The sequence below is a fragment of the Lactuca saligna genome, chromosome 7 (assembly GCF_052625555.1).
Source record: "Lactuca saligna cultivar CGN05327 chromosome 7, ASM5262555v1, whole genome shotgun sequence".
NCBI classification, from domain to species: domain Eukaryota; kingdom Viridiplantae; phylum Streptophyta; class Magnoliopsida; order Asterales; family Asteraceae; genus Lactuca; species Lactuca saligna.
Window position 1 is genome coordinate 7,173,922 of NC_136423.1, and position 22,963 is coordinate 7,196,884.

The following is a 22,963-nucleotide window of genomic DNA, read 5'->3' on the forward strand; positions in this document are numbered from 1 at the left end:
CGTAATCTTTTTGCATTTACTTAAAAGAATAAAACTTACTTAGAAAATAGAAATAGCAAGTTTGAATCTCATATTTGTGTAGTATCGAATAAATTAATAATCGTACGTCACTAGTTTCTTGTTCTTGGCTCTTTTCAAGTCTTCAAAACAAGCTACGTGATTGCCCCCACCTCAGTACGAGATTCGACAAGTTCAAGCGTGCACACACACACACAAACATACATACTTAAATTATATACACCTACCATGGTTTTTAATTTGGAATTATCTTCTAAATAAACAAATTTTGCCTCGTATCCTATCCATCATCAATAAGACAAAACCAATATTTAAAAAATAAAAAATAAAAAAATAATAATATGATATGCCAACCGACCATTAACAGGTGCATGTAACGTATCCTCTCCCAAATTTGTTCACGCCATATGTCCACATCTTATTGGTTCTTGTTTTTTAATTTTCTAACAGTCTATAAATTACAAGTTTAGAATTTATTTCTTTTAAATTTACAAAAAAAAAAAAAAAAAAAAAAAAACACACACACACAGACACAATTTTAAAAAAGAAACAATACCGAGATATATTTCTTATATTTATTAATCATAAAATGATAACGTTTTTGTCTTATCTTATAACTTTATTAGTAATATGTACAAAATACTATAAAAACATTCTTTAGTCGTAGAATACCGGTAGCTATAATTAGGCATCTTCCATAAAGTTTTTAAAGTTTTTCTTTAGTGAAAATGCTCGAAACCTATTGTGAGAGCTTTTTTTTAAAAAATCTTCATATTGTCAATTACAAGCTCTTGTAGAGATAACCATTTTGATTGGTAACATGAAGTAACCAATTTATATAAGAAATAATAAAATGTTATAAAAGCAAATTTATAAGTTTCATAATAAGCTGTTGAAGTTTAACATTAGTAATGATTTGACACCAAAAAACTTTTGATTTTTTTTTTTTTATATTATGGATGATCTTTTTGTTTGATTTAGAAAAAAAAAAAAAAAAAAGTTAAAACCAATCTGATTAAGATTAGGAAACTAAAAAATCAAATATCAAATTAACTCTATAAAAAACCAAATAGCAAATCTAATTTACTGCAGATGACAATGTCAATAAAATTTATTGATAAAAATGAAATTTAAATTCTTCTCTCACATAAGTTAAAATCCATCATAGATGGATTTTGGAAAAATCTAAATCCTTTGGAGAATTAGAAATCCGTATGGACATATGCATGATTTCATTGTAGGATTGCACATAAAATTTAAAATCTCAAATCTAAAATTTTTATACCGTGTATAGAAATATTAAGTACCATAACAAAACCATCTCCTCATAAATCTTCATTTAATCATTATTTTTTGTCTTAAAATAAAACTTAAACCCTTAGCTAGCGTTTGGTCAAACTTGGATTCCACCATTATTCGGTGATTAGCAAACGTAATTAAAGAGGCGGGTATTATTTAAACAAGGTTTCTTAATCTACTAATTAAACTCTATACAAAAGTACGTATTTAAGCAAGTTGAACGTGGAACGTGACAGAAACTTTCTTACGTACGTAAAGGAAGTGAAATATTGAATATGTTTAAAGTAATAATGTTCATTCGGAAGCATGTGATAACGCCTCTATATAAGCTCCCATCCTTTCTTTCTAAATTTCATATCACCAACACAAAGAAATACACCAATATATCTCACACGTTTCTTTACAAAAATGGCTCAAATACTTTTTTCTTCCTTGATTTTCTCTCTCACAATCTTTATTGGGTTTTTTGGGACGATAGAATCTCGTTCTTCTGCAAGGATGTATCTTCAGCAACAGTGTCGAACAGCAGTATATCATGATCTATGCGTCCAAACTCTTTTACCTTATACAGTGAAAACCGTACCAGGCCCACAACAATTAGCTAAGATTTCATTAGCAGTGTGCCTGTCGAAAGCTAGGCAGACGAAGGAGTATGTAGATATGGTGGCAAAACAGTTCAACAAAACGAAGAATTATAAAGATAGCCAAGCTGTGCAAGAGTGTTCACGACAAATCAACAATGGAGTTAACCAAATAACGCTATCAGTGAAGGAGTTCCAACAAATTGGAAAGGATGCTGAGGAAAATTTCCCACTTCATGAGGATAACATGCAAAGTTGGGTTAGCGCTGCTCTAACGGATATTGATATGTGCATTGATGGAATACTTGGGGATGTGATCGGGGGGAGGGAGAAGGCGATTATGAAGGCAAAGATCATGAACGTGAAGCAACTCGCTAGTAATTCGCTTGCGATGTTGAACCGGTATACTTTAAGACACCGTGCCTCTCATATCGTCAAGAATCCCTAAATTTGATCAATGCACACACACATATATATAGACATACACACAAAGTTATATATAAAGTTATATTCATAATGTATTTAAATTAGTTCATATGTTCTGCCGTTTTGTATTATATGTTATTCAAAGTGTATATGTAATTGTGTACCCTCGATGGTAAGTGTGAATATGAAGTTATGAGAAATAAAGAAATCTTATAAAACTTTTATTCAAAGTGTATATGTAATTGTGTATCCTCTATGGTAAGTGTGAACATGAAGTTATGAGAAATAAAGAAATCTTATAAAACTTTACCGCAACAGACACCGGGAATCTTATTAACATTGGATAGCAGACGTAGATATCAATTGTCATGCCTCGAAGAGAGACCGTGTTTCATATAAGACCTCAAACATGTACACGAACTAGGCCGCCATAGTTACTATCTGATTACTAACAATTATCATAATTACTATCTAATTACTTATTATATGTAGTTGACAAAACTACAAAAATTGTCTCTATGGTATGTATTTTTTTTGAGTTTTGTTCTCCCGATTTTTTTAGATTGACGATCTTTTTAAACTACTTTGTTTGTGGTTTTGGTCCCTCGTAAAATTAAAAAGACAAAAATATTATTTTGATACATTTTATATGTTTTTTTTTCTATTTAATATAAGGTTTTATTAATAAAAATTATGTGATCCACATCTCTCTCTCTCTCTCTCTCTCTCTCTCTCTCTCTCTCTCTCCAAAAATCCATAAAAACTCCTTTACCCTCCTCCCATTCTCTCCACCTTTAACCACTATTACTCCACCATAGCATCACCACTTCCACCACCTCCTTCCCCACCGAAAACCACTATCCCCACCCTACTGCTTCTGTCGGAGCTCTTTCCTCTACCACCTGCAGCTTCTTCCTGCATTATCGAGAAACACCACCACCAAGGTTGGTGTTGTTGTGTAACCACCGAGAACCACGGTGGTTCTCCCTTTTATGCCACTAACCGGAGAAGGTTGCCAGACACAACCTATCACTACATCCCCTCGTCACTCTACCATGTTTCTCACTTCACCGAGGAAGAGGACCACCACAGCCAACAGTGGCAGTCCCTCTGCCTCCATCTTGTCGTAACCCATCACCACCAAACTCCATCGCCGCTGTTGCTTCCTCTTCGTCCTTCGTCGAGCATCCATCAATAGAAACGAAGCAGCAAGTCCTCCCACGGCCACCAACTGTTGCCATCCACCGTCGCCCGTGCCCTTCCACCGTCGTTGCAGTCCGCTACCACCGCCTACTACTGTTGCTTATTCATTGCCACCTCTTTCTTGTATTCTTCATCGTCGGTATGACTAGTCAAGACCAAGAGACCTACGGTGGGTCTCTATTTTTTTTAAATCCCAAACCTACAACCTACCATTCCTTCGAGTTTCAATTTGGGGTTAAGAATGTGATTCAAAGAAGTGGAAAGATGGATGGTGGTAGCGGTGTTTCTTGGTGGCTGGAAAACAGCTCCACCTCCGGTGGGGTGTTCCTGATTGTAAATGAAGAAGAAGGTGGGGGCAAAGTTGGTATGGTGTGTGTGTGTGAGAGAGAGAGAGGGAGAGACTAAAGACTATCTTTATTTAATATATAAACATACTTATAAAAAAAGAAAATGGAAAATAAATCTAATAAGGGCAATTTAGTCAGTTGAATTTTACGAGAGACCAAATCTACGTACAAACATGGCCAAAATGATCGTCAATCCAAAACAGTCAGGGTTTAGACTAAACTTTAGAAAAAATACATACCACATGGACATTTTTACAATTTTGTCAATGTAGTTTTAAGTTGTTCTATTGTATTATATTTTATAATTATTATGATTTATGATACAATAGAATGAAAAAGTTAAGCTAATTCAATCTTGTTAACAAACTTAAATATATACTAAAAGTTCAAACTTAATAAACAATAGGTTTTTCTGGAGTTAGATTATCCAAAATAATATAGATTTTAATGTTATAATTGGAGTTTGTCTAATCATATATCTGGTATTACACCAAACTTGTTATAATATTTGATTTTAAGTGAACAATTTGCACTAAGTTAGATGTAAATATAGATCTTCATATTAATATTAGACAAAATTGCACAAATAGTCCCTGCGGTTTGCTGAAAATTATCATTTTGATCCAAAAAGTTTTGGTCTAGCACCACAAGCCTAAAGTTTTTATTTTGTTGTGAGTTTGGTCCAATTTACTATAAATTTTTTTGTAATGATGATTTTACCCTTGTTTTTTGTTTTTTCAGTTTATTTATTTATTTAAATATTTTTATGATTAAAAGAAAATCTCTCTCTCTCTCTCTCTCTCTCTCTCTTTCTCCCCCTCTCTCTCTCTCTCTCGGGTTCCAGACTTCCAACATTCACTTTCCCCTGTTTTGTTTCTTGGAAACTCAAATGACGTTCTTCAAACCTCATGCAATCCTAAACACCAAAATTTGAACTGACAGTTTGTAATAAGGAATATTAGTAAATATCTCGAACTTAATATTATAGCTTGATGCTTACGAACCATTATCTAAGCATATAACCTGTTTTGCCTCTGTAAGTTTTACAACCAAAATTTTTGATTTTTTCCAACATAATCTTAGAAGGAAATTATCACAACTAGCATTTTTGCTAGGAAATTCTACTCTCATGCAATCATTCACCTAGTGTAATAAATGGTACTCTAAGTGAATACTATACTCCATTCTCATTCAAATATATCTCATATGCTCAAATAAGGGTTGGAAACCCTAGATATCCTGTTTCAAGTTCACTATGGACTAGGATTCTCTTATTGGGCCTAATGGACCAATAAACCTTCAAGTTGACTATCTTGGGCCTAGAAACCTTAATTGGGCTCTGATTAGACCCACATTAATCAGCCTTAACATTTTGGGCCATGTGGACTTAGAATGGTTCATTCTATTCCTAATGGGCCAAATTCGGCCATAAGTGATTTTAAATTTCCTAATGGGCCGTAAACCTTTTTTCAATTGGACTTCATTGGGTCGTGACCACTAATGAGGGCCCAATGGGCTGAAATTTTTTATGTTTAGGTTCCAAAAATCCTAACTAAATGTTAATGGGCTCAAAATACTCCATTCCTACTCCTTGGCCCAAAGATCTCGGCCCAACATCAATTAAACAAAAAAAAAGATGGGAAAATCCTAATGAAGACACCTCATTATTTACTAGAGGTCTTCCAAGTTGGTTATCTCACATATTTCCACAATTAAGCATCTTAAACCATCAAGTAATAACCAACTAGGTCTCTCTCTCTCCCCTTATTTACCTCTCGGCCAAACACCCCACAACACCACCTCCATTTCTTTCTTTCAAACTCTCTCACGAACTCCCCTCATATTCCTCTAAATTTTCGAGTTTGGTGTGTAGTTTCAAGAGGATCTTCATCTAGATCATCAACTTTGGTAAGTTCTCTCTTAAATCTATGATTTAACTTCTTGATCTCTTCAAAAATCTCCTCTTACATCCATATATTTGTGGATCATGTTCTTAGAACCATCTAAGTTCAAGATCTACTCAAGAGAATTTCTAGGATCAAAAATCTTCTTCCACTTCTTCATCAAAACCGATCCATCACCCCAAGGTGAGTTCATACCCCCTTGTTTTTGGTTTTTACTTGTTTTTGGGGGAGAATACAAGTTGATTTGTGTAGATCTATGTGTATATGCATGACTATGTGTGTTTTCCATGAATTATTTGGTGATTATGTGTTTATTTCTTCATTAATCTAAAAATATGTTAAGAACTTGAAGTTTATCACTTGGATCTTCATAAGAACCTTGAGAAAAGTATGTTTTATCACATATAATACATTTAAACTAGTAGATCTGAGATTTATACACTTTAAATAGCAAAAAATGAGTGTTGTGTTGTAAGATCTATAAATTAAACTCATAAAACAGCCCTTGACAGGAAAGTTTGGGTCCAATCTCGGACTGTTTTGACCCTCTTAATGGAAGTATTTTTCAAAACTGTTTTAGATGGATAAAGTTCAGATTTATACTTTAAAATGACTACTCTCACGTTTTCATACGGTTTTTCTACAATTTTTGGCGAATTTTACAAAACTACTTATCAAATTTGAAATACTTTCAAACCAGCCTGTGAAGGTGAGCAACTTCACACTTGTTAGAAGCCATTAAAAATTATGAGAAAACTTGTGAACCAAGTAGACAAAATTTCCAAAATTCCATAATTTACGGATCCAAATTTCAACTTACGATGATTTTTCTACAAAATTTCCAAAAACTAGGTCGGAAAGGCCCAAAACCAGAAAAATGTGTATTTCCACAAAAATCAAGCCAAAAATGATATTTTGACAAAAATGGGTTTAAAATGTTATTTTCACCACAAACTAGTCATCAACACGAGTTTTGAACAAAATGGAGACTAGAGTGTTATTCTTACAAAAATTGGGCCTTAAATTCTAAATTTTTGGCATATTGGGCCAAGAACATCATTTTTACAAAAAGTGGCCTTTATACATCAATTTTGTAAATAATCAAGCTAAAATAAACAAAGTAATAACAAACGGGTTAAAACGATATTCATATTCTTATTGGGAGTGAAAATAATATACATGTTTAGTGGGCCTTAGTATCCTTTTACATGTATATTGGGCTCAGGATAGACATTCATATTTCTTTTGAGCCTGGAAATAATAGACACGTATAGTGGACCTTAGTGGTTCACTTACATGTTTCTTGGGCCTAGGAATGAGTTTTATATGTGTTCTTCTTTCTTTTGATATTTTAGTGAATACTTGAACCGAAACCAACGATAAACTAACAAATAGATTAATTTGATCATCTTCTAGGTTATTGGGCCTGAGTGGCCCATTTTTATGTGTGAGAGGTCTTGTATACTATTTATATGTTTATTGGGCCTCATTGACCCATTAACATGTGCGACGGACGTGGGATACTATTTGCATGCTTTTTGGGCCTGTAAATACTTTACATGTGAAATGGGCCTTACTTATCATTTCATATATATTTCGGGCCCATGTTATATAATCTCATTCCGATTGGGTCTTGAAATGATTTACATGTTTAGCGATGCCTTAGTGGTTCACTTACATGGATCATTGGGCCTGGAAGGAGTTTATACCTTTTTCTTCGCGTAAATTCGATTAAGGATCTAGTGAGTTTTGTCGGTTGGCACCTATTAAGTATACGATCGTAGCATGTAGTTATAACCAAAGTCTCTTGGAGGAAGAACGGGGATTTATGTATAGATCTATACGGGGATAACACCCCACACCTGAGCTGTTCGCTACAGTTAGACTAACTCAGTCTAGGGTGACGAAAACCTTATAATCAAAGTCAAAACCGGCATCCAACGACGCCAAGACAGGTGAAATTATCATTATTTAGTATGGTTATGACGGCTCACTTAGAGGAATTAACGTTATGAAGTTTACGGAAGACCATTTTTTTATAGGCAACGTCGGGTTGTCTGGGAACATTCTCTTTACATGCTCTTACATTCTCTCTACATTTTCTTTACCTTTTTAGTCAAATATACAATAACATACATGCATTAATACAAGATCTAACACAAACACACTAAACAGTTTTCAGAAAATATCGGATTTTCTGGTGGTTTTCAAAGTTATACAAATCATTTTCACAAACATGCTTATGAACTCACCAACATTTTTATGTTGATCGTTTTTCAAAATAACTTGTTTTCTCAGGAAACCGTTGAAACAGGATTAACGAAACAAACTAATGGATATTGTCTTATAGTTTGTTTCATCATACTCTTACTATTTTGGCATGTAATATTCAGATACAATACTCGATGTAAACAATGAATGTTGTTATATTACATGTGTGATGATGATGATGTTATGTTTCAATTATATTCACTGTAATGATATTTCAAGATGAAGTTACGCACAATCCCCCGGACGTTTCCGCCGTCTGGTTCAGGGGTGTGACAGAAATGAAATTGCCATAAGTATAGTATTGATTGAAACAATGATTTGTGGAACCTAAAAACTCGAGTTCCCCATCATCATCATCTTTATCATTAACTCCTAACGAAACCATCATCAACCACTATTATCACCGATCTGTAAATTCTTACTCGCCGGTCAGATCTGCAAACAATATCTGGTTTAATGTGGAGAAACCAGACGTTCAAATGGTGGAGAAATTGAGCATGTCATCTGGTTCAAGTTAGATTTACGAACGACGGTTGATATTTACGAACCCACAAATCCGTATTTTGCTTCACATTTTGCGAATCACTAGTCTCGACTTCTCGATTCAAATCATGTGCAGATGAATTCACATTTTTGCAACTCGTTTTAAAGTTCCTCAACACCGACTCGGAAGATGCTTAGTGTAAGATCTGGATGAGTTGAGAAAATTGATTGATTTGACATTTAAACTCAGAGATACGCTATTTTTGCTTGATTCGAATGTCGATAAGGTTAGAAACGATGAATCTGGTGAAGATCTAAGTTTCAAATCATTGGTTTCGTCGATCTTATGCTTTTTACAAGAATCAAAATGAGTTACTAGTGGTTTAAACCCGAAACCTTTTACGAGCTTGACAAACCCTAGACATTCTTCACCATTAACATCGGAAATGGAATCATCCATTCTTGGGATATTTTTGGGTGTGTGGCGGAGATGAACAAATTCGAGAAGGGTTTTTCAATCTATAGATGGAGAGGGAGTGAACTCATGAACAAACCCATATTTTGTGTATGGTTTTTGTTTCTGTGATGATTTTTAGGCGAAGATAAAGTAGAAAAAATGTAGTCGGAGATGGAGGTAGTAGATGGTGGTGGTGGCAGACGGTGGTGGTAACAGATGGTTGTTCAACGATGGTGGTCGGGAAGATGTTCTTGAGTTTATGACATGTTCTTGAGTTCCTGAACAATGGTGGTAACCAATTATCAAGAAAAATTCAGATGAGAGAGAAAGAGAGAGATTTAATTATAAAATTAATTAAATAAATAAATAAAACTGGAAAAAAAAAAAGGTAAAATCATCATTACAAAAAAATTTAAAATAAATTGGACCAAACTTACAACGAAATAAAAATTTTGAAACTGTAATACTGATTCAAAATAAATTGGATCAAACTCGTAATAAAATGAAAATTTTGAATTTTTTTAAAATAAAGGTGGGATGCATTCTTAGATAAATTTCAAATTTCAATAAAGATCTCAAAGTTTCCTGTTTATCGAATTTGATCCTAGATAATTTTGAGATTAACACTTAGACCCAAATAATTAAAACATAAGGTTTTTCCGAAGGTTTGCAGGGAGTTCTTCAAAACGAACCAGCAAATCAAAGCATAACAGCGCGGGAAGAAGAAGATCATCGTTTACTCTGTCTCATGGCGGCAAGAGAAGTAGAAGATGCAGCAAAACCTTCGGTGGCGGGTGAAGAATTGGAAGAGGACGATGAACACGATTCAAAAGAGGCGGTGTTTCAGAGATACTTTCTACTAGAATGGAAGGTCGTCAAGTCTATCCTCGACGACATCGTTTCCAATGGCCGAGTTGTAGATCTCTCCTCGGTCCACAAGATCCGATCAATTGTATGTTCTAGTTACTAATTAGCATTTCAGATTTCTATTACGTAGTTTCGAAATTGGGATTCGCATTAAACTGATCTTATCAGCTCTTTATGCTCTGGAAAAATTCCGTAACATTATTAGAACTTACGTTATGCTGATAGCATTTTTGGTTATATCGTTGGTTTTTGATGCTTTATTGGAGAACTTTTCACATTGGGTGAAAATGAGCTGCATTTTATATGTTCAGTTACTCATTCACAATTCAAATTCCTATTAGGTAGTGTTCGCTATTAGAACTGGAGCTGCTTAGTTCGAATTTGAAGTGAAATTTGTAGCACCTTAGTTTAAATGTTAGTTGTTCGTGATAATGTTTTGATGTTTATTATAAATTTCGTCACTGTTTGTGAAAAAACGCATTGTTTCTTCTGTTACTCATTAGCATTTCATATCTATGTTGCTTTTCATACAGGTGGACAAATATCAGGAACAAGGACAGCTATTAGAACCATACCTGGAGACCATAATATCTCCCCTGATGCTTATTGTTCGTTCAAGGACACTTGAACAAGGTGTAAAGTCCAATGAACTTCTTGAAGTAATCAAGCCTCTATGTATCATAATTTATTCATTAGTGACAGTTTGTGGGTACAAGGCTGTGATCAGGTTCTTTCCTCATCAAGTTTCTGATCTAGAACCAGCAGTGTCTCTTTTGGAGAAATGTCATGGGACAACTACAGGGACAACATTGAGGCAAGAAAGTACTGGCGAGATGGAGACGAAATGTGTTATACTATTATGGCTATCAATACTTGTATTGGTTCCTTTTGATATCTCATCTGTTGATACAAGTATTACAGATACTCGTTCTCTTGAGGCAAATGAACCACCCCCTTTAGTGAGTAGGATACTAGAGATCTCAAAGGAGTACCTTTCAAATGCGGGTCCCATGCAAACTATAGCTGGATTGCTTCTTTCAAAGCTTCTAACACGTCCAGATATGTTGCCTGCTTATACCAGGTTTTTCTCATCAAGATTCAGATATTACTTAAGTTTTAACTTTATCGTGTGTTGTGAAACAATTCTGAATAGAAGTTGCAGCCACTGAAATGAAGAGATTTTCCAGTTGTCGTGCTAAGCTTATATTTAATACAATTTCTGTTTCTTTTCAGCTTTATTGAATGGACTCATGAAGTTCTATCTTCTGCGACAGAAGATGTAATCCATCATTTCCGTTTACTTGGTGCTGTAGAATCCCTTGCTGCTATTTTCAAGGTCTGTTTTTATATCCATTAGCACATCAATCCCTTTAATAGCTATTCATTTGTAAGATGTTGCTATTAGTTTCTGTAAGAAACTACATAACATAAAGGGTTAAATGCAAGAAATAGCAATGTACTTTCATTGATTTGTTTGTTATAGCATCCTACTATCGTTTATTCTTATTACAGCATTGTACTTTCAAAAAGTACCCACTTATATCAATTTCATCCAAATACTAAGCAATTTTCACTAGTTTTCAAAGTATAATGTCCTGAATCCTGATAAGAAAAAAAAATGAAATTACAATGCGATTATTAGGTAGATTTTTCAAAGTACAATGCCTAAATAAGGAAAAAAAATCGAATGCACAATGTTGGAACAGAAAGAAATGAAAGTGGGTTGCTATAATACACAAATAAATCTAAGTATGTTGTGATTTGTTGCATTAAGCCCTAATATAAATAATTAAATGTAGTGTAGCCTAGTAATATGAATCATGAAATATATCAAGCTAAATCTAATGTCTTATATACCTTACTCCCTATTCTGCTGCTTGTTTCATTTTGTTTATTATATGGTTTTTTGAGCTTGCCTTATAATCTTTCTATGTTAGAGTGGAAGCCGGAAAGCATTACTTGATATTGTTCCTGTTGTTTGGAATGACACATCAGTCTTGATCAAGTCTACCCCTGCAGCTCGTAGTCCTTTACTTCGCAAATATTTAATAAAGTTAACACAACGAATGGGGCTTACTAGTCTACCCCATCGTCCATCAACCTGGCGTTATGTGGTAAGAGATTTGAATTATCTTCAGTTATTAATCTTAATAACATGCATGACATCATAATCTACTCAATGGACTTAGGAAGAAGAGGGACTTATATTTTGATATTGCTTTCTTTTCTTTCAATGTAGGGCAAACACACTACACTTGGAAAGAATATACTACAAAATACATCACTAACTGATCACAGTCATGCATCCAATTTTGGTTCATCCAATTCAGAACAAAATTCCTACCCTCAAAATGAAGAGATGGATGTTCCTGATATTATTGAAGAGATCATTGAGTTGCTATTGTCTGGATTAAAAGATACGGTAGGTTTATAAATTGTTTTTAGAGGTGTTAAAAATGGTAATCCGTTCTCTATGTTAAATGAAATAATTATTTGTATTTCTTATCATTGACTTTCAGGATACTGTTGTTCGTTGGTCTGCTGCTAAAGGTATTGGGCGTATAACTTCACGTCTTACATATACCCTAGCAGAGGAAGTCCTTTTGTCTGTATTAGAACTATTTTCACCTGGTGAGGTATGGAAAAACACACTCTTGCTTTTTAATTACTGTGTACTTATAAGTCATGTCATGTTATCTTTTTCATTTATTCTTCAGGGTGATGGATCATGGCATGGTGGATGCTTAGCATTGGCTGAGCTGGCACGTAGAGGGCTACTCTTACCTGTTAGCCTTCCTAAAGTTGTACCTGTTGTCATTAAGGTTCTCTACTTGTCAAGTACCTAGTTATAGCATTATACTTTTTAAAAAAAATCTTATTAGGAAATTAACTTTAAAAATCCATCCAATTATAGCAGTGAAAATCACTTTGTATTTGGATGGCATTGCTACAAGTGGGTAGATTTTATGCTGTAATCGGAAGAAATGCAAGTAGGATCTTAAAATATACAATCAATGAAAGTACATTGCTATTTCTTGCATTAAACCCATAAGCTATATATATGATTATCTTTGTTGCAGGCATTGCATTATGATGTAAGAAGAGGTCCACATAGTATTGGATCACATATCCGTGATGCTGCTGCTTATGTTTGCTGGGCATTTGGTCGTGCATATAGTCACACTGACATGAAGGGCATACTGGATCAACTTGCACCACATCTTTTAATAATTGCATGTTATGATCGTGAGGTGCCAACTAACACTTTTTCATGATTTATAATTTTATATCATGTTGTTATTTGTTGCATGTTTAGTCCACTTAATGGAATAATTGTTGTATTGTATGTAATGAATTTTGCAGGTTAACTGTAGAAGGGCAGCTGCAGCTGCTTTTCAGGAAAATGTTGGGAGACAAGGGAATTATCCTCATGGAATTGACATTGTGAATACGGCTGATTATTTTGCACTTTCTTCACGTGTCAATTCTTACCTTCATGTTGCTGTCATCATAGCTGAATATGATGGCTACCTTTATCCATTCATGGAGGAACTTCTTTTTAACAAGATTTGTCACTGGGTATGTTCGTTTCTCCATTAACTTTTTGTAGCTTGCTGAATGTGAAGAAATTAGACCATTTTGCACATACTGTAAATTCTTACCTTCGTTTTTTCAGTTATATTTTAAAGATAATATATTCATAAAACACATTATCCAAATAGCACTTAGGGCTGTTTCTTTTTTACCTTAATGGGTCTTGATCAGGAAAGCTATACATGGCTGATGACTGTTTCTTTTTAACTTAATCTAGACTGAATGGTTAAATAGGTTTAGCCAAAAAACTTGGCTTAATGTATTAAGACACTAACCCTTTACTCATTTTCCCTTCTTCTCTTTTTCTCCCACGATAAAGTTGATGAATATTGTGAAATTTGATTTTTGGAATGAAAGGGTTAAATGTCCATTTAGTCTCAATCTAGAAAAGAAACAGATCTTATGTATACAACATGTTATCCCGACAAACATCGATACCCGTTTAGCCGCTAATAGGAAAAGAAAGAAACAGGGTTAAATGGTCATGTAGTCTCATTCATTTGTTTTTTAATGTTTGTATGTTTTCCTCCTATTGTTGGTACTTCTAAGCATTCAACTAACTCACAAGTAATATTTCAGGAAAAAGGATTGAGAGAACTTGCCTCAAATGCTTTATCCGTTCTTGTGAAGTATGATCCAGAATATTCTGCAAATTTTGCACTTGAGAAGTTAATCCCATGCACTTTGGCATCTGATTTATGCATGCGACATGGAGCGACATTGGCTGTTGGAGAGCTTGTATTAGCTCTACATAACTGTGGTTATGCTCTTCCATTAGGTTTGTAGCCTTTGCACATTTGAATAATTGAATCCAAAAAACATCAAATAAGAACATGCAGCAAATAGCAACGTGCTTTACTCTTTTTTTCCCAGTATAGACAATGTACTTTATCTTTACCCATAAATCATAATAGCAATGCACTTTCATTGATATTTTCTGTTCAAATCTGTGATTACAGATAAGCAGAAAGTTGTTGCTGGTGTAGTCCCTGCAATTGAGAAAGCAAGATTGTATAGGGGAAAAGGTGGAGAGATAATGCGAGCTGCAGTTTCCAGGTTTATCGAGTGTATTTCTATTGTGAACATAACTTTAACAGAAAAAATAAAAAAAAGTCTGCTTGATACTCTTAATGAGAATTTGAGGCATCCTAATGCTCAAATACAGGTAATTCTGTCTACCAAATTTTTTATTTACCAACTAGCTTTTTATAATTTCAAGTCTTCAACTCCTAATATCCTTCCTTTCTTTCTAATATGTACAGAATGCTGCCAATGAAGCTTTCAAACATTTTGTTCCAACGTATTTTGCAAAAACAAAAGATAAAGGGACATTTGACATTACCCTAAGGTATCTGGAACAGTTGACTGATGCAAATGTAGCTGTGAGAAGGGGATCTGCCTTGGCAATTGGGGTTTTACCCTTTGAGTTTCTTGCCACAAGGTGGAAGATTGTGCTTCAAAAGCTTTGTAGATCTTGTGAAATTGAGGTAACTTTTTTTTGATGAAATTCCCTGTTAATTGAAACTAGGGTTAGATGCTAGAAAAACAAGGTACTTCTATTGTTTGTTTATTGTAGCATTGTTTTTAGAAAAGTTTTAACCTGTTTTAGCAATTTTGTCCAACTACAAAGCATTTTCACTTCTATAATAAAGAAATAAATGCAAGTACATTGCTATTTTAATGTATTTAGCCCTTCTTATAAAGACATTGTACTTTGAAAACAATTTTGTTTTCTTATTAAGACATTGTACTCTAAAAAATCTATCCAATTATAGCAGTGAAAGTTTCTTTTTATTTGGATGTCATTGCTATAATTGGGTTGATTACTTTATTCTACAAATTACAATATTGTAATAGGAAGAAGTATAATGCTATTATAAATAAATAAATAGAAGTATGTTGTTATTTCTTGTAGTTATGCCTAGAATCCAATTGATGAATATCTTATTTGCATGACTAGGATAACCCAGAAGATAGGGATGCTGAAACACGGGTAAATTCTGTTAAAGGACTTGTATTAGTATGTGAAACACTCACCAATACTAAAGAATCTTCCGGATTCCAACAAGATGAGTACACCTCTCTTTTTACAACAATAAAAACCCAAGTGATGCAAAGTTTGTTGAATGCACTTGAAGATTACTCTGTTGATAACAGAGGTGATGTTGGGTCTTGGGTTCGTACAGCTGCAATGAATGGGCTTGAGAAATGCACATATATTTTATGCAAGAGAGATAAATCAGTTGGAAATGAGACCCCAGTTCCACTTTTTGATGCTGATATTGCAACCAAATTAGTTGGAGGAATTGTTAAACAAGCATTAGAAAAGATGGATAGGTTAAGAGAAGTGGCTGCAAAAGTTCTTCAAAGGATTTTATATAATGATGTTGTTTTTGTTCCTCTAATACCATATAGAGAAAAACTAGAAAAACTTGTCCCCAAGGATGGTGATTTGAAGTGGGGGGTAAGCTAGTGGATTATTTTATTTTTTTATTTTTCAACATGACATGATAGAACACGTTGTACTGTATTTGACATGCCTGAGACTGAGAGTGGTGTCAATGAGACAAAACTAGAAAAAGTGTATTTTTTTGTCCCATTTACATCAGTCTCAGTCCTACTCCATTGCACACCAAACACAATACAAAATGTGAGACACATGGGACCCTATTGATGTATTTGTGTCTTATTTTAACAAGAAAAGCATCATCTACTTTCCTGCAGGTACCAAGTTGTTCTTTCCCTCGGTTCGTTAAGTTGCTTGAGTTTGATTGTTACAGTAAATATGTTGCGTCAGGGTTAGTAATTTCCATGGGTGGATTAGAAGATTCGTTGAAAAAGGTTTCACTTGGTTCTTTGTTAGATTATCTTGAAGCTATTAAAGCTAAAGACAAGAGTGAAACAAACACCAGAGAATCGAGTTTGTCAAATAACATTCTCTGGGTTCTTCACAAGTACAAAAGACGCGACAGAGTCATAATTCCCACCTTGAAGGTATTATTGTTTCACACCATAAACTTCTAACTTTATATATTGTATCAACACAACAAAAACCCAAAAGGATGTTTACTAAAATCATGTGGTGCTGTTTTCAGACTATAGAGATTCTTTTCAGCAAAAGGATCTTCTTACACATGGAGGTTAGTCTGCTAGTGTATCACTTCCTTTCAGTTTTTTGGGTGGAACAAAAAACTGAAATTATTGTCCCATTCATACAAGTCAAATGATGTGGGCCTACATGTTGGTATTAAAGTGAGGTGTGGATAATGATTTGCAGGGTCAGACGGGAGTATTTTGTGGGGGTGTTCTGGAGTGTCTTGCTACTGAGTTGAAAGGAACAAAGGACTTCTCCAAGTTATATGCTGGGATTGCTATTCTTGGATACATTGCTTCGATTTCAGAGCCTCCTAATACCCAGGCTTTTGCTCATCTTCTGTCTTTTCTTACCCATCGATATCCCAAGGTATGTGTTTTTTTTTTTTTTTTTCTTATTGAGACATTCTACAATGCGTGTAATTGGAAGAAATGGATGCTATAAATAATAACCGAATCAGTTAAAAGTAAATTGGAATCTTTTATTCCTTTTGGTAATTTCTGTTGACAGATTCGAAAGGCTTGTGCTGAGCAAGTTTATCTTGTACTTATACAAAATGGGGAGGTTGTGGGTGAGGAAAATTTAGAGAATGCAATGGAAATAGTTTCTGAATGTTGTTGGGAAGGTGACGTGGAGGAAGCAAAACGACAAAGATTAAAACTATGTGAAATTGCGAATATAGAAATGGGACAAATTCTTATGCATACCTCAAGGACATCAGGTACATCATCATCATCATCTCAGCAGAAGCCTAAAACTAATGATGAAAATGCATCATACTCGTCGTTAGTAGGATCTGCTGGATTTTGAAAGCTTTTTAATTTCATAATGTATGTCAAACCTTTTTGAAAAAGTTTTTTTTTTTTTTTTAGAAATTATATTTGAATTTAATGAGTGATATCATTACTTATTTGCTTTTGCTCCTTTTAATATTTTTTTTCATTTAATTTTATTTAACAAACCGGCCAAGAATCTCGGTTCTTCTGTCAAACGGCTATTTTTTTTTTTTAAACAACTATTTTATAGTGTTAAAATACCATAGTTTATGCTAGTTTATATATACAAGCTTTCAAGCATAAAAAGAAAATTAAAAATGGCCAACACCGATCATCTATATGGACACGCCCTTCAAATGGCTTTAGCGTTAATGGAAGACATAGCAAACCGAATGTAATGCGTTGGTTTTAATTATTATTATGTAGTTTTTAATCTTTTTAGTTTAAATTAATGAAAATTTCCGATTTTACTAATCATACAACAGCAAATTGTTTGTTAGGTGGTTATCTTGTCTCTATCTAAAAGATGATCAAAACGATAAATGCCCGTTGAAAATTTTGTCAGTTTGTGATTATCCCTAAACCAGAATATTAATATCAACCAGCTGACTTTCGAATATACATGCTCATGTATTCAAATATAAATATGTATAAAATACACTTCTGATCTGGTCAACGTTAGAATCTTCAAACCACAAACCAAACCATGAAGCATGAACTATCTCAATTTTTATTTTTTAGTTTTATTCCTTAAACCAACCGAATTGTAGTAATTTATTGGGCCGGCTTTATCCAGTTTTGACCGCATCTTATCACCATTTTTTAGTTTTATTCCTTAATCATTTGAATTTTGACCACATCTTATCACCATTTTCAAAATAAATAAATAAACAAGTTTACAAACATCAAAAGAAGCATAAAAGGAAATCACACATATCCGATTATAATCATATATGATAAACCAAGATTCTAAATAACGACAACGACAATGTCAAAATTACACCATGACAAATCTTAACAAACCATAACGTTTTAAAAAAACGTGACTATTTTATATACATTAAAAATGATAAATTATATAATCATTAAATTTTATCAAATATATAAGTCTTTAAAAATGTTTTATTAACATACAATAGTTAACAAAAACTCAATTATTTTAAACTTCACCTTGAAAAAAACTATAAAACACGCCTTGAAAAAAACTATAAAACACATCTTGACATGTTATTTGAACGTCACACTTATCAAACCCATCTTAAACGTTTTTGTAACAGCTACACTAAACCTTGCGCCATGGCACACTTTTTAGAACCAAACACACCAAGAAAAGCATATGGTCCAAAAACCCAAACTATATAATATATCATTAAAACGTGAGAAAATAATATCAAACCATGTGAAAATGTGTACAAATTGGAAGCCAAAATTCTCAATCAATTCTATCATTATTCATACCAACGTAACGTCACAAATAATTTAAAACCTCTCTCCCTCACTTTTAAATTTTAATCTTATCAATCTCTTTAATATTACAAGGTGGACCCGGCCCATCCCATCCCACTACGAGCTTAGCCATGGGAAAACCTTGGGAGATGTGGGCAATCGCCCTGTAAGAACTTCCACTCCAGTCTCAGTTACCTGAAAACATAATTATTTTTTAAATAAATAAAATAATAATAATTTAACATATTGATTTATAATAAGTGTAGCAGCCATATACCAAGAGAGTATGCTCAAACTGAGCGCTGCGCTTGCCATCGGCGGTGACAGCTGTCCAACCATCGGGCCACATTCTGTCACGCCAGACACCTATAAAAAAATAATATATATTAATTATATTATATTTTTAGTAAATAGAAATTGAAAAAATAGTAAAAGTATTTTTTTTAAGAAAATTACCAGTATTTATCATAGGCTCGATAGTGAAGGTTTGTCCAGCTTTCATCACACCAACAGTTTTATTTCCTACTTCATGTTAAGGTCACAAAACCAATAAACCAAAGGAATGGAATAAACAAGGCAACGGAATGGAATAAGTCATTACATTCCATGATCATGTTTGACTGGCATTAAGGCATGTAGGAATTACATTCCTTCTAGAATGGTTAACAAATAGATTCTTTCATTCCGATGGAATGAATCATTCCATTCCTTCCTTGATGCCACTATACTAAACACTAGAATGCTAATTTTAGGATACTGGCATAATGGGGTATGTTTGGTGCACAATGGAAGAGTTCTCCAATACCATGCCCACAATAGGATTTCACCTGAAATATAGAAGAATAGACATCTTCTGAATCAATGCAAACAGAAGAGGGGAATAAATAAATAAAGTTGTATAAATTATTACCACAGATAAGCCTGCCATGGTAGCATGTCGATTTATAATTTCTCCAATTTCACGAAAGCGTACTCCAGGTTTCACTAAGATAACAAGCAATAGATAAGAGATATTAGGAGGTCAAGTGTTTGGTATGAAGGAATGGAACTGTTGATTCCATTCAATCCAACCAAAACAATGATGAGTAATACTTACCGATAGCTATTGCTTTTTCCAAGCACTCATAAGTGCATTTCACCAACTGTAGAGATGCCTCATCAACATTACCAACAAAATAAGTTTCATTCAGGTCACCTAAAACATAAATGTAATCAATGTTGTCAACTGCATATAAACCTTTCAACAATGGAATGAAATAAAGTTCCTCACCATGCACTCCTTTATAATAAACAGTTACATCAATATTCACAATATCTCCGTCTTCCAATTTCCTGCATTCCATTATATCATGATTCATGAATGAAGATCAGAAGTAATTAATCAAAGATTTAAATTACTGAAACATTGTATCTTGAAAAAATCTATCTAATTATAGCAATAAACATTGTTCTGTATTTGGATGCCATTGCTATAATCAGGAAGATTTTTCTAAGTACAATAATGTGATTATGAAAAAATGACAATAGGATATTATAACAAAAACATATCAATGAAAATACATTGCTATTTTTTGCACTTTAAAATATGATGATGTGAATTAATAACATTATAAAAAAAAAAGAAGGGATATACCTTCCATCTGGAATCCCATGGCAGATTACTTCATTAACAGACCTGTGGACACAACAAGGATTCATGTTTAATGAAAAGAAGGTAGGTTACATGGGATTGGAAAATCAAGTACACAGAAGTACCTACGTGCAGCAAGATTTTGGGAAGAAATGATAATTTAATGGAGATGGATATGCTCCTGCAGTGAGCAATTGTAAATTTCATCAGTGTAATTTCAATTATAAGTTAATAATAAGAATACATTTCATTTTTTTTTCAACAAAAAAAAAGAATGATGAATTACATATCCACATACCAGCAGCAATGGTGGCTTCATGGACAACAGCATCAATTTCATCAGTAGTCACACCAGGACGCACAACACGAGCAGCTGCATCTAAAACTTCTCTTGCAATCTGTGAAATAATAAATAAAATTTTAATAACTTATGCCCTCTCAACTATAACTGATGATTTTACTACTTGCTCAAGATTTGTAATAAACTTACTCGGCTAGTTTCTCTCATTCTCTCAATTTGCTCTGGAGTTTTTATCTTCAGAAAACAAAAGCATTTGAAAAGACCATTACATCACCATAAATAAAGAAAAAATCTCTCCAACATGAATAGAAAAAATAGATTACCTCAACAACATGTTGCAGATCACTAATGGGCTCGATTTTTGGAGTTCCCTACAAAGTTACACATTTGATATCAACAGAAAAATACATCTAATGAATATAAAATGTCTGCAAACATATCAAAGAATATACATAAAGTAGAAGCTTATTACAAAAATTTAGTCATGAATCATGATGTTAATGACTTACATCAACTGCCCAATCAGGAAGCTCAATTCCTGCAGGTATTACACGTTTTTTTGATATGGGATAAGGCCTTAATGGTCTGCAAAAATATTAGGAAATATGAAAAAGATAGTTCAGATAAAACGTGATAAAAAGAATATGAAGCTTTGTCTAAAACAATACCCTGTCCAATCAAAATGAGGAATTTGTGCTGTTCGAGACTGTCCTTTCCTAATACAATAAAGCCAACCATCACTTGGTGAGGCTATATTAAGTTCCCATGGATTGCTTGCTCCAACTGATGATAACTTTGCTTTCAAATGAACTGATTTATGAGAGCTCCATGATGCCTTGAAACAGTCTTGAGTGCTGATAAGAGTAACAATTATGTTAATATTTAACATGGACATATCTTCAACTACATAGCACAAAAATATGTTTCATGTGAATTCTATTATATAAACTTGCAGTGATAATAAAGTTTGATGACGACTAAAGTGTACTTGAGGTACTTAAATGGTAAAGGTAAATGGCCAGTACTAATGATAAAAATAGGGCACGAGAGTAACAAACCAGAAAGCAGCGCCTTCACGTGGAAGCTTCAATTCAACACATTTTGGACACCTGAAATAAGTTGAAAGGGGAATGAAGTTAGCATACGAATAATGTAAGCAAAAGCAACTGGAACAATCAATTCATGAGCTCCTATGTTACTTGATTGATTCGGTACAGTTTCATCCTTTTATATAAACCCTAACAACTTCCTAACGCAAAATTGGTAGTTACGGATTTCATATACGTAGTGCTTCGACCAATTTGTAATACAATTATCAAATCATTCTCGCAGTTTTTTCAGCAACAACACTCTTGAAGTTTAAAAGTGATATCATTAACATCCAAATCGAAGTGCATCTTTTTTCCTGAGACTATCGAACGAATTCACGTGACTTGAAGCAACTAAATTTCAAAATCGTACGCAAATACATAAATACGTACTGAAGATGAGCAGGCTTGCCACATTTAACACATGATAAACCACTCTCCGTAACATCTGTCCCTGCCATGACTATCAGCTGAGCTTCAAGAATTGAATTAATTCCAGTGTAAGTAACGACAACCCAGATTGTTATGAGATGAATTCACAAATCGAAAATTAAACTTGCCTTATGAAACGAATTTGAATGATAATTTAGTAGAGTAGAGAGAGACTAGGGTTTGCAGACAATAACCGAGAGTTGGTGATTTGTTAGCGGCGGCCCGATGTAATACAGCCGAGGGGTTTTGTTGAGCTTCAACTTTTGCTTGGGGTGCTTTTTGTAATTATGTAAACTCTATCTAGTGGCAATTTTCGACACGACCTGCAACATGACCCGGAACACGACACGAAATAAATGGATTTAGGTTGAGTTTTTCAACCCGCTAACCCGTCAACCCGTTTATTAAACGGGTCATATATTAGTTTCTCAAAAAATAAACGGGTTGACCGGCCAACCCATTTATATTCTCAATAAAAAAAAAAAAAATTAGTTTTAAATGAATTTATGTATCAAGTATTAATATTTAATAAGTATTATATAATCCATTGATTCAAAAATCATTTGACTATTTTGATATTTTGACTCGTGGTGGATGGTCTAAGGTCGTAAGTCGCAACCTATAAGGTTAAGTCTGTAACATGTTTCTATGAATATTTTTAATTTTCATTTGGATGTTTAAAACTTAAATGTCTAAAATTCGGACCCAAAACCCAAATTTGACCCACAAACCCGCCAACCTGTGAA

At 33.7% G+C, this 22,963-nt stretch overlaps 3 protein-coding genes across 5 annotated transcripts; 2 read left to right on the plus strand and 1 right to left on the minus strand.

Annotated features, from left to right (window-relative positions):
• Nucleotides 1-1,689: 1,689 nt before the first annotated feature.
• LOC145005893 (pectinesterase inhibitor 9-like) lies at nucleotides 1,690-2,501 on the plus strand. The gene has a single exon (XM_078965008.1). The coding sequence runs from the start codon at nucleotides 1,726-1,728 to the stop codon at nucleotides 2,344-2,346; it is 621 nt and encodes a 206-aa protein (XP_078821134.1). The 5' UTR covers nucleotides 1,690-1,725; the 3' UTR covers nucleotides 2,347-2,501.
• Nucleotides 2,502-9,605: 7,104 nt separating this feature from the next.
• Nucleotides 9,606-17,454, plus strand: TTN1 (ARM repeat superfamily protein). Its single transcript, XM_078963790.1, has 17 exons — nucleotides 9,606-9,941; nucleotides 10,390-10,937; nucleotides 11,090-11,192; nucleotides 11,794-11,970; nucleotides 12,096-12,278; nucleotides 12,376-12,492; nucleotides 12,574-12,678; nucleotides 12,937-13,107; nucleotides 13,220-13,435; nucleotides 14,030-14,228; nucleotides 14,410-14,615; nucleotides 14,713-14,937; nucleotides 15,411-15,914; nucleotides 16,175-16,444; nucleotides 16,546-16,590; nucleotides 16,728-16,913; nucleotides 17,055-17,454. Exons 1-17 carry the CDS (start codon nucleotides 9,738-9,740, stop codon nucleotides 17,352-17,354), a joined length of 3,759 nt encoding a protein of 1,252 aa, XP_078819916.1. The 5' UTR covers nucleotides 9,606-9,737; the 3' UTR covers nucleotides 17,355-17,454.
• Nucleotides 17,455-18,684: 1,230 nt separating this feature from the next.
• Nucleotides 18,685-22,479, minus strand: MAP1A (methionine aminopeptidase 1A). 3 transcript variants are annotated; one of them, XM_078965062.1, is made up of 17 exons: nucleotides 22,346-22,479; nucleotides 22,179-22,255; nucleotides 21,756-21,806; nucleotides 21,366-21,551; nucleotides 21,207-21,282; nucleotides 21,021-21,068; nucleotides 20,887-20,931; nucleotides 20,695-20,794; nucleotides 20,526-20,577; nucleotides 20,400-20,441; nucleotides 20,037-20,098; nucleotides 19,863-19,961; nucleotides 19,677-19,750; nucleotides 19,524-19,593; nucleotides 19,223-19,288; nucleotides 19,044-19,132; nucleotides 18,685-18,961 (listed from the first exon to the last, which is right to left on the minus strand). In XM_078965062.1, exons 2-17 carry the CDS (start codon nucleotides 22,244-22,246, stop codon nucleotides 18,884-18,886), a joined length of 1,206 nt encoding a protein of 401 aa, XP_078821188.1. In that variant the 5' UTR covers nucleotides 22,247-22,255; nucleotides 22,346-22,479; the 3' UTR covers nucleotides 18,685-18,883. The 3 variants fall into 3 exon arrangements, with proteins under 3 accessions (XP_078821188.1, XP_078821186.1, XP_078821187.1); XM_078965060.1 differs by having other exon boundaries at nucleotides 19,863-20,098; XM_078965061.1 differs by having other exon boundaries at nucleotides 19,863-20,098; nucleotides 22,179-22,260; nucleotides 22,346-22,474.
• Nucleotides 22,480-22,963: the final 484 nt, after the last annotated feature.

Coding starts and splice junctions, on each gene's coding strand:
- LOC145005893 (XM_078965008.1), top strand. CDS start 1,726: ATGGCTCAAATACTTTTTTCTTCCTTGATTTTCTCTCTCACAATCTTT.
- TTN1 (XM_078963790.1), top strand. CDS start 9,738: ATGGCGGCAAGAGAAGTAGAAGATGCAGCAAAACCTTCGGTGGCGGGT. Junction 10,938..11,089: donor ATGTTGCCTGCTTATACCAG/GTTTTTCTCATC, acceptor GTTTCTTTTCAG/CTTTATTGAATGGACTCATG. Junction 13,108..13,219: donor TTGCATGTTATGATCGTGAG/GTGCCAACTAAC, acceptor TGAATTTTGCAG/GTTAACTGTAGAAGGGCAGC.
- MAP1A (XM_078965060.1), bottom strand. CDS start 22,246: ATGGCAGGGACAGATGTTACGGAGAGTGGTTTATCATGTGTTAAATGT. Junction 20,442..20,525: donor TTCCCAAAATCTTGCTGCAC/GTAGGTACTTCT, acceptor TTGTGTCCACAG/GTCTGTTAATGAAGTAATCT. Junction 19,289..19,523: donor AAACATACCCCATTATGCCA/GTATCCTAAAAT, acceptor AACATGAAGTAG/GAAATAAAACTGTTGGTGTG.